Source organism: Salvelinus alpinus, chromosome 30 (assembly GCF_045679555.1).
Source record: "Salvelinus alpinus chromosome 30, SLU_Salpinus.1, whole genome shotgun sequence".
NCBI classification, from domain to species: Eukaryota; Metazoa; Chordata; class Actinopteri; order Salmoniformes; family Salmonidae; genus Salvelinus; species Salvelinus alpinus.
Window position 1 is genome coordinate 38080392 of NC_092115.1, and position 10986 is coordinate 38091377.

The following is a 10986-nucleotide window of genomic DNA, read 5'->3' on the forward strand; positions in this document are numbered from 1 at the left end:
GGAACACAAGCATTTCGCTACACACGCAATAACATCTTCTAAATAAACTCAGCAAAAAAGAAATGTCCTCTCACTGTCAACTTTACTTTTCAGCAAACGTAACATGTGTAAATATTTGTATGAACAAAACAAGATTTAACAACTGAGACATAAATTGAGCAAGTTCCACAGACATGTGACTAACAGAAATTGAATAATGTGTCCCTGAACAAAGGGGGGGTCAAAATCAAAAGTAACAGTCAGTATCTGGTTTGGCCACCAGCTGCATTAAGTACTGCAGTGCATCTCCTCCTCATGGACTGCACCAGATTTGCCAGTTCTTGCTGTGAGATGTTACCTCACTCTTTCACCAAGGCACCTGCAAGTTCCCGGACATTTCTGGGGGGAATGGCCCTAGCCCTCACCCTCCGATCCAACAGGTCCCAGACGTGCTCAATGGGATTGAGATCCGGGCTCTTTGCTGGCCATGGCAGAACACTGACATTCCTGTCTTGCAGGAAATCACGCACAGAACAAGCAGTATGGCTGGTGGCATTGTCATGCTGGCCATGTCAGGATGAGCCTGCAGGAAGGGTACCACATGAGGTAGGAGGATGTCTTCCCTGTAATGCACAGAGTTGAGATTGCCTGCAATGACAACAAGCTCAGTCTGATGATGCTGTGACACACCGCCCCAGATCATGACGGACCCTCCACCTCCAAATCTATCCCGCTCCAGAGTACAGGCCTCGGTGTAAAGCTCATTCCTTCGACGATAAACTCGAATCCGACCATCACCGCTGGTGAAACAAAACCACTGCTCATCAGTGAAGAGCCCTTTTTACCAGTCCTGTCTGGTCCAGCGACGGTGGGTTTGTGCCCACAGGTGACGTTGTTGCCGGTGGTGTCTGATGAGGACCTGCCTTACAACAGGCCTACAAGCCCTCAGTCTAGCCTCTCTGAGCCTATTGCGGACAGTCTGAGCACTGATGGAGGGATTGTGCGTTCCTGGTGTAACTCGGGCAGTTGTTGTTGCCATCCTGTACCTGTCCCGCAGGTGTGATGTTCGGATGTACCGATCCTGTGCAGGTGTTGTTACACGTGGTCTGCCACTGCGAGGACGATCAGCTGTCCGTCCTGTCTCCCTGTAGCGCTGTCTTAGGCGTCTCACAGTACGGACATTGCAATTTATTGCCCTGGACACATCTGCAGTCCTCATGCTTCCTTGCAGCATGCCTAAGGCACATTCACGCAGATGAGCAGGGACCCTGGGCATCTTTCTTTGGTGTTTTTCAGAGTCAGTCTTTAGTGTCCTAAGTTTTCATAACTGTGACCTTAATTGCCTACCGTCTGTAAGCTGTTAGTGTCTTAACGACCGTTCCACAGGTGCATGGTCATTAATTGTTTATGGTTCATTGAACAAGCATGGGAAACAGTGTTTAAACCCTTTACAATGAAGATCTGTGAAGTTATTTGGATTTTTCCGAATTATCTTTGAAAGACAGGGTCCTGAAAAAGGGATGTTTCTTTTTTTGCTGAGTTTATGTGCATGTGACCAAAACTATTTGATTTGATTTAGACCCCAACTGATCCTTCACCAGGCTGATGGCCTGTGAGGACTGGACCCTTTTGTTCAACACACCTTGTAACTCTGCAGTAAAACCTCATACAACCAAGTGCTTCCCTGCAGCTGCCACCACATCTATTTTCTGTCCCGGCACCCCAATGGTGGAACCAGCTTCCCCCTGAAGATAGGACAGCATTGTCCCTGCCCAGCTTCCCCCTGAAGATAGGACAGCATTGTCCCTGCCCAGCTTCCCCCAGAAGATAGGACAGCATTGTCCCTGCCCAGCTTCCCCCTGAAGATAGGACAGCATTGTCCCTGCCCAGCTTCCCCCAGAAGATAGGACAGCATTGTCCCTGCCCAGCTTCCCCCTGAAGATAGGACAGCATTGTCCCTGCCCAGCTTCCCCCTGAAGATAGGACAGCATTGTCCCTGCCCAGCTTCCCCCTGAAGATAGGACAGCATTGTCCCTGCCCAGCTTCCCCCTGAAGATAGGACAGCATTGTCCCTGCCCAGCTTCCCCCTGAAGATAGGACAGCATTGTCCCTGCACAGCTTCCCCCTGAAGATAGGACAGCATTGTCCCTGCCCAGCTTCCCCCTGAAGATAGGACAGCATTGTCCCTGCACAGCTTCCCCCAGAAGATAGGACAGCATTGTCCCTGCCCAGCTTCCCCCTGAAGATAGGACAGCATTGTCCCTGCCCAGCTTCCCCCAGAAGATAGGACAGCATTGTCCCTGCCCAGCTTCCCCCTGAAGATAGGACAGCATTGTCCCTGCCCAGCTTCCCCCTGAAGATAGGACAGCATTGTCCCTGCCCAGCTTCCCCCAGAAGATAGGACAGCATTGTCCCTGCCCAGCTTCCCCCTGAAGATAGGACAGCATTGTCCCTGCCCAGCTTCCCCCTGAAGATAGGACAGCATTGTCCCTGCCCAGCTTCCCCCAGAAGATAGGACAGCAGAGTCCCACTAACTGTAAGTCGCTCGGGATAAGAGTGTCTGCTAAATGACTAAAATATAAATTGACATTCCATTTCTACGGTACAGTTTATAACCATGGCAATGAATGCTAACAAGTCAACCTTACTGAAGCACAAATTCATAATATTGGCATAGGCCTATTACTCACACCTGACTCATCAGCCTCTACTCTCTTCACTGCCTCAGCATACGACACCTTCTGTTCTACTCCGACCCTGGCAACCTCAAGCGGTCTCTCTTGCACTGGGCACTTCTGATCCCCAGCAACATGGGCACCCCCACAATTGACACACACTGTTTTTTCCACCCATACTACACAGTCCTTTGTCCCATGCCATCCTGCACACTTCTCCCATCTCGGAACTTCCCTCCAACAAACTGCAGCAACATGACCATAAGCTTGGCATCTGAAACGCCTTAGTGGGTTCAGCACAAACACTTTCACTGGGTAACATGACTAACAGGTAAAGACTCTGCTTCAAAACTCAGAACGGACAATGTCTTCCCAGTTTCACCATGCTCGCGCCGCACCAAACGGTAGGCGTCACAGACACAGGGAATTTTGTGCGGGTGAGGAACATTTAAGGTTTGCCAAAAAACTACCAGGATTCATTTAAAATTAAAACTTTATTTCATGAAAACAATAATTCCTCTTTTATCAACTACTTCTGTATAATAAATTGCATGAAAACGTCAGAATGAACATCAATAAATTGATTGATAGTATAAAAGCCTGGTACAGCATTTCCACAATTACATTTTAACCAAGTTTCTTCACACAATATAACAATAACAAATATATCAAAGCCTTCCAGATAAATCAGAGAAGCATGAGGCAATATTATCAAAGGAAAAGATTGCATATGAACAATCTGCTTTTTATTAGGAGCCAAGGTCTTACGGCTTTGCAAGGCATTAGATAGAGGATCCTCGTAGGAACAGCAAAACTAACCATAGATCTAGGCCAAAAGAGTCTAGGCCAAAAGAGCAACATCATCTTACCTCTTTACAGATGAGTTAGAACGTTTGGGAACTGGGACCATATATACTGTGTGCAGAAATAAAAACACATACAAACCTGAGACAACTGACGGAAAAACAAAATATATACACACACAACAAAAAAATCAAGGCATATGGTCCAAGAAAGCACAGTCATAGCTACTACAGCATATCAGGAATTAATATCTGGAATGCTAACAGGACTGTCTGTCAGAAGGGCACTGGGTAGAAGTTGCCCATAGGGGCAAATCTAGGATCAGTTTACAATCACCAAATAATAACCAGGGAACACCACAAAACGGACTTTAGATCAGTGTCAATAGAACATTACTGACTCTGGCAGAAGTACTTTCACACTCTCCAAAAAAGCCAGAGAGAAGTTATCAGGCACCCTGTCAACATTAATGCTTCTTAATCTCAAAGCCAACAGTACTGCTGCAAAGATTACACAGAAAATCCTTTTTGATTTGGATTTGTATTCTTTTCTGAAAACATGAACGTAAAGCCTGTAGCCGTCATTGGAAAGTTAACAGTCATAATAATCTCTATGGAATGTATCCCCTGAACAGATCAGCTACGACACGTTTACCACAAGCACTGATGGTGTGTCTTCTACTATTGTGGGTGACAGCGTGAGTGTGTGTTTGCGTTGAAGATCATCAAGTGCCACAGACATAAAACAATGTTTAGGCGCAATATGCAGTAGCTAGCGTGCTACAGATCAAGGCTGTCTTTCGTGAAAGCTGGAACAGAATTGTTTGAAGATTTTAGGCACTTTTGGTGGGCGAGAGTAAGAGTGGGGGACAAATAAATGGCACATGAAGAGTTAACATTCGTGCAAAGCTTTGATCATGGCAGAGGAAAGAAAATAGAGAGAAAAAAAGCACAGTGTGCAAGCTCCCATGCATACAGTGGAGCTGAAGTGCAAACAGAGAGTAGCGCAGGATGTTCTGCAGAGTGGCTGTAGATTCCAGTGCACGTCTATCGTCTTTGGTGGAGAATTCGAATGGCCACCATGTTGGTACCAAGAGTTCTAAGACAATGACATTCTACTTAGAATGCCTATTAGAATGTTATCGTCATGGAGTGTTTGGTGCCAACATGGAAGTCCGTTTGGTTAACTCTCTGTAAAAATGGCTCTGGTGCATAAGGGAATGTAAGAGTGCGAGACAAAGACTATTCAGATCTGTCACATCTGTAAAATATATCAAATTTACATCACATCTGTCCATCATCGTTCTCAGAGGTCTCCCTTTTCAATCACTGTCCTCTGTAGTTGTCTTGACTAGGAGGAGATGACAGCGACCGACACTGACCAGATGTCTCGAGGCATCCTACTCCCTGGTCAGTCCTGAGTCTAGGTCCTCCTCTGTCTCAACCTCCAGCTTCCCCTGCTTGACAGGGCAGGTCACGGGTTGTAACTGCAGAGTCACTATCTGACTGGTGGTCTGTTCTGCAGTAGCAGCCTGTCTCTCACACATACTCCCCAGCAGCTGAGCGGTTCTGAAGACCGACCCGTGCTGACCGGGCTGCAGAGACTGCACGTTCTGCAGGGTGCGCAGCATCTCAGCTGAGACTATAGGCAGGTGCTGCTGCTGGATCAGACTGCCTCCCAGTGGTCGAAGAACTGTTCTGCGCTGGGCTGGGGATCGGGACTCGGATTGTGGGCCGGGTTGGTGCCGCTGGGCTGTTGCCGGACTACTGCTGGTCTGTCTGGACCATTGGTAACCTGGTCTAGAGGAGGGGGGAGGAGGAGGGAAAGAATGCTCGTAGGACGCTAAATCGTCCAGGGATTGGTCGCTGGAGGGCGGGCTTTCCTCTGGAACGTCTTCATCATCCTCATGATTACCTTGGTCCTCCTGGTCTTCATCACCACTGATGAAGACCATGTCCTTGGGCAGGGAAGCAAACTGGTACACCAGCCTCTGGCCCTCCACCTTGTTCAGGATCCCACGCTGGTAGTAGTACCTGTTAGGGGCAGAGATAGGTCAGCTTTGATACACACCTGCAGGGCCACAGATAGAAAGTTGAGTTTTGTTCAAATGAATAATAATATGTAAGTTAACTACAGCGTACCTGAGAGCTCGGCCCATGGTCTCATAGTTCATGTCTGGTTTGTTTTTGTGTTTTCCCCAGAGTCGGGCCACAGCCTTAGAGTTGACCAGCTTAAAGATCCCTGCATGCCGATTGGTCCATTTGATATAGCGGGGACAGGCCTGACGGTCTTGAAGAAGCTCAATCAGGAACTGCCACAGATACAGAGTGTTACCTGAAACATGAGAGGTGAGATTGAGTGTTCTGTTCTCTCTCTGTGTGTGTGTCTGTGTGTGTGTGTGTGTGTGTGTGTGTGTGTGTGTGTGTACCTTTGCTGTATTTTCCCCTCTTGAATGTGATGTCCGGTGTGGGAGATTCAGGCCTTTTGGATTTCTTACCTGAAACACATAACAGAGTTTTTATTTTACTGTGACAATGACATAATTGACATTGTAAATTACAGCAGTCCATAAATGGAAATGTGAGAAAGCACAAAATAAATAATAATGTCAGAACTGATGATCAGACATATGAGCTAAGGTTATGATTACAATTTATAGTTTGAAAACATGGCCAGATAATGACATAAGTAAAATTACAGTCTGACCTCTCTTCTTCTTTGGTTGCTCGGCAACCGTCTCCCTCTGCAGCGTGACCCACTGGGGCTGGCTCAGAGCTCCCACAATGTCCTCTACTGACACCATCAACTGGTGGGTAACGGGCGAGGTGATGACATCACCCAGGGAGGGAACGTACAGCTGGGCTAGAGGGGAGGAGACAAACACACACTGTTAGGGCTTACAGCGTAATGAATGGGTCTACAAGGAGACCATTAGATTAGGTCAATTTGATTACAGGATGTATACATCTGCTCCAAATCAGTGCAGAAATATGGATGTTTGTTTGCCCTAGACAAGAAACATGGTGATGGTAGACAACAAGCTAAACGTTCAGCGACATCTGAGAAGTTCACGCAAAGACCGAGTCAAGACAAGTTACTCACTGAGCTACTAGCTAAGACTAGCTGTGTGTGTGTGTGTCTCACTGTAGTGCTGTTGGTCCAGAGAGAGGGAGTCGGGGGAGTCCATGTTGAGGAGATTCTCAGCCGCCACCAGTGTTTCCATGGTTTCCTCATCTCCACTCTCACTGCCCTCCACTGGATAGAGAGAAAGAGAGAGAAAGAGAAAGAGAGAGGGAGAGAGAGAGAGAAACGGTGTGATGCGTCAGCATGACCTAATGGCTCTGTCTGTAGGCCAACCCCTAGTGATGGGACAGCGGGAATAAACAAGGCGGCTAGCTAACTAATGGCCCTGCGTTTCCCAAACTCGGTCCACGGGACGTTTTTGCCCCAACACTGCACATCTGATAAAAATGATCCAAGCTTGATGATTAGTTGATTATTTGAATCAGCTGTGTAGTGCTAGGGCAAAACTGTGCAGAGTTTGGGGAACCCTGTACTACACTGTTAGTAAGCCCATCTTTCTTCCACAACGACAGTCTAACTGTATATTCGCAAGCTTGCAAATCCTAGCTTAAACAGAGATGATGCTAATGTTGTAACATGCCACGGTAAACGATTGACAGTGAGCTATCTAAAAGTAGAAAATAAAAAAGAAGCTAACGTTGTTAGTTGCTAAATTAGGTAGTTCAAAGTTAGGTTAGCTAACTAGCTAGACAGTTACAGGAGTAGACAAGTGAAGCTACAAAACCAATTTGCCACAAACTTACTTGCATTGACTATCCTCGCTATTCAATAATTACTTCCACGAACTGTTTCACTGCAGAGAGCTACATGATAATCAACTTTAACAAAACTGCAGCAGCCACAAGAAGACGTGTTTTGTTTCACTTCCTGGATTTGAGAACTTCTCTGATTGGGCCAAATGCGATGGCCACAGTACGCATGTGCACAGACAGTTTACAGTCCCCTCATCAACATGAGTAGAGATAGCTAGCTAGGGTATTTATTTGTGCTTTGTTAGAAACAAGGATCGGACCCCCCCCCCCCCCCCCAATTTTCACATAAAATGACATACCCAAATATAACTGCCTGTAGCTCAGGACCTGAAGAAAGGATATGCATATTCTTGATACTATTTGAAAAGAAACACTTTGAAGTTTGTGGAAATGTGAAATGTATACAGGAGAATATAACACATTAGATCCGGTAAAAGATAATACAATGAAAAAAACATGCATTTTTTTTACCATCATCTTTGAAATGCAAGAGAAAGGCCATAATTTATTATTCCAGCCCAGGTGCAATTTAGATTTTGGCCACTAGATGGAAGCAGTGTATGTGCAAAGTTTTAGACTGATCCAATGAACCATTGCATATCTGTTAAAAATGTTGTATCAAGACTGCCCAAATGTGCCTAATTGGTTAATTAATACATTTTCAAGTTCATAATTGTGCACTCTCCTCAAACAATAGCATGGTATAATGTAATAAATCAAATCAAATAGGTATCAAAAATTGGACAGTGCAGTTAGATTAACAAGAATTTAAGCTTTCTGCCCATACCAGATATGTCTATGTCCTGGGAAATGTTCTTGTTACTTACAACCTCATGCTAATCACACATTAGCCTACGTTAGCTCAACCATCCTGTGGGGGGGGGACACAGATCCCGTAGAGGTTAAGTTAGGTTAAACTATTTTGATTTGAAACTGCTCTGTTGTTAAATTCCAGTAGTGATACAGGTGCTATAAACACAGCAACTAGCTTCATAGCAATCTGTTTGTAGTGTGGTAGCTAAACTATCTACCATAGCTAGCTAGTTAGCTAACTGGCTAACCACCTGCCATACATCACACTGAATGTACTGACTGTACAATGTCTTCATCAGCTATTTATTTTTGCCCAGCACCGGTACTTATGTGCATATTACCCTCCTGTTTTACACTGACAGTTTCTCTCAGGAGCTGAATGAAGCCGTGGAGCCTAAACCCACATCCTAAAATGCCAGACCCCTTACCTGAACATAGACCTCCTAAAGTACTACAAAACGATGTTAAGTCCTCTGTGCCTGTTTCTGTCTCTGCAGGTGCTGTTGATGATGCCAAGAAAGCCCAGCAACTCAATCCCAGCCCTTCCCTTCCCCTTCATGAGAACAGGGTAAGTGTGTGCATGTGTTGTTACCCGTTGTTAGCAGGCGGTCGTCTGTGTGTGTCTGCTCACAGGCCAGGCCTGAGTAGGAGAGCAGGTGGGAGTGTGGGACCTGCTCCACTATCACTGCAGGAGAGGCCAAGTGCTCATCCAGCTGCAACACAGAGGGACAAATGATCTGTCATTCACTTTAATTCCATTCTAATTCATTCTTTGCATATCAATTTGTGGATGCTTCAATAACTATGGCTGATGTCATCACCATGTCATCCTTGGCTACTGTATGTCTTGACTCTACCTCTGCATTCAATACAGCTCGTCTGCACTTTGATATTTGATTCCCCAAGTGGTTCTACATTGACGCGTGATTCCGGAGGAGGCATTGATGCTTTATCTGTTGGCGTGCACACACACACTCTCATGCACGCACACACGGCTGTTCCCACCTGTAGTCCATTATTCACGCGGTCGCTGGCATACTCAAAGATGAGTTCCGTCTGCTGCAGCATGGCAGACATCGCAGAAGTCTCTGATGGCAGCTCTACGATGTCTTCATCCTAGCATTCCACGTTAGATGTCCAACAGTTTCACACCACGCGCTCTAAGTTTTTAGGTCCCAGAGCACCGGATATGAGTTATAAGTGTCAAATCACAGGTTCTGTGTTTCATAAGTTCCAGAGCAGAGTAAGTTGTATCCAAAGCTTCCCCCCGTTCTTTTCTGTGTCCGTGGCCTTTCACAGGTCCTTCTGAGGATGAGTGACCTTCAACCGCATGGCTGAATAACAGCACAGTGACTAAACTGGCTAAATGAAATAGCTGGCTAGCTAACTAGTTGCTCACTCCAGCGCAGTGGCTAGACCTCTCAGAAGAGTGAGTGTTGGCTTGGCTTGGCTACTTGGTGAAATTGTTGAGATAAAATCCTGCAGGCCTCCTCAGTAGACGGTCCGTAGATGAAATGCTGAACAAGAGCATAGTTACTTGTTTTCTCTTCTTCACGGTTTCTACTCTCGATGAGGAAGTGTAGGTCCAACGGTCCTGTGGTCTTACCCTGAGAAAAGGGAACAGAGACAGAGTGGTGGGGGTATGGGGGGGGGACAAAAATAGAAAAATATATAAATTACATTAGAGAAGGTTCTTCAGGGCATGATAACTCTACATGTACTCTACATGTGCCACACTCTTTCTGATCAAACACACACCTTGAGCAAAGTGCAGACAATGAACAGAATCACATGATCAGGGCTCTCTAAACTCTGCTGGTAGAACAACAGTCTGTTAGGAAGACCCAGGGCAAAAACAATGTCTGCCAAGCTGAGCCAAGGCCTCTTACAACCAGCAACTATTTATATTCCTTCCTCTTATCACGTTCTTTATTCTGTTCTGTCTTATTCTCTCTCTCTCTCTCTCTCTCTCTCTCTCTCTCTCTCTCTCTCTCTCTCTCTCTCTCTCTCTCTCTCTCGCTCTCTCTCTCGCTCTCTCTCTCGCTCTCTCATCTCATCTCCCCTTCTAAAGAAGCCAAACCAGCAACAGGAAAGAAGCTTCCGGAGTGAGTCATGAGTGTGTGTTATATGAGTGTACTGTATGTGTGGAAGGGAGGTAGGGGAGGCAAAAACGAGCAGCTGTGTCTGCTCAGAGGTCCTAATGCTCAGGTCACACAATGGGCATCTGCGTTAGGGTCTGTCTGTGTCGTGTGTCTGTGAAAGGAAACTCCTAATTTCAAGATATTGTGTTTTTCCTCTGGTTTGGTATGCCAGGAATGTGTTTGGAATAGCTCCTATGAGAGATAAGCACAGAACTAACAGACAGACACACAGGGTTAGATTGCTACAGAGAGAAGGGTGGGGGAATCACAAAAGGGGCTAGGTAATGATTGACTGTGACTCCTACATCATTAGGTTACATTAGATTAGATATACTTTGTCTGTTGTTCACAGAAATTTGCTTATACAACCATCATCACTGTGTCTGAAAGACACAACCCCCAACCATAACCCAGCCCTGGCCTGTCCTCTCTGCATTCACGCCAGGCATTGTCCATGGTGTCAGTTAGATAGGATCACACACACACATTCCTGTATGCCTCTGGTTTCTTTCTCGCTCTCCTCCACTCATTCACCTCCCTATTTGTTCACTCACTCAGTCACTCACACATTTTCTCCACTCGTTTACTCACCTGTCCTCTTCTCTTCAGGCGGCAGTTACTGACTGCTGTTAGCACCAGAAAATCCTGTTTCTGCCGTTGCTGGTCTACCATGTCCCCTTGCTCCCTCCTCTCTTTCTCCCTCCCTCTGTCCCTCTTTCCCTCTCTTTTCCCCTCTCT

The 10986-nt window shown here is 46.1% G+C and overlaps 1 protein-coding gene across 5 annotated transcripts; it reads right to left on the reverse strand.

Moving 5' to 3' along the window:
• Nucleotides 1–3129: 3129 nt before the first annotated feature.
• LOC139559658 (ETS-related transcription factor Elf-1-like) lies at nt 3130–10986 on the reverse strand. 5 transcript variants are annotated; one of them, XM_071375844.1, is made up of 8 exons: nt 10840–10986; nt 9113–9714; nt 8700–8820; nt 6603–6713; nt 6165–6320; nt 5887–5955; nt 5600–5792; nt 3130–5491 (listed from the first exon to the last, which is right to left on the reverse strand). In XM_071375844.1, the coding sequence occupies exons 2-8, from the start codon at nt 9182–9184 to the stop codon at nt 4858–4860; spliced, it is 1356 nt and encodes a 451-aa protein (XP_071231945.1). In that variant the 5' UTR covers nt 9185–9714; nt 10840–10986; the 3' UTR covers nt 3130–4857. The 5 variants fall into 5 exon arrangements, with proteins under 5 accessions (XP_071231945.1, XP_071231944.1, XP_071231947.1 ...); XM_071375843.1 differs by lacking the exon at nt 10840–10986 and adding an exon at nt 9866–10020; XM_071375846.1 differs by lacking the exons at nt 9113–9714; nt 10840–10986 and adding an exon at nt 8965–9103.

What these genes read in the sequence shown, in the direction of transcription:
- LOC139559658 (XM_071375844.1), bottom strand. Translation starts at nt 9,184, where the DNA reads ATGTCTGCCATGCTGCAGCAGACGGAACTCATCTTTGAGTATGCCAGC. An exon ending in CGACCGCCTGCTAACAACGG is followed by an intron (nt 6,714 to 8,699) that starts GTAACAACACAT and finishes CTCTCTATCCAG; the next exon opens with TGGAGGGCAGTGAGAGTGGA. An exon ending in TCTGGACCAACAGCACTACA is followed by an intron (nt 6,321 to 6,602) that starts GTGAGACACACA and finishes CCTCCCCTCTAG; the next exon opens with CCCAGCTGTACGTTCCCTCC.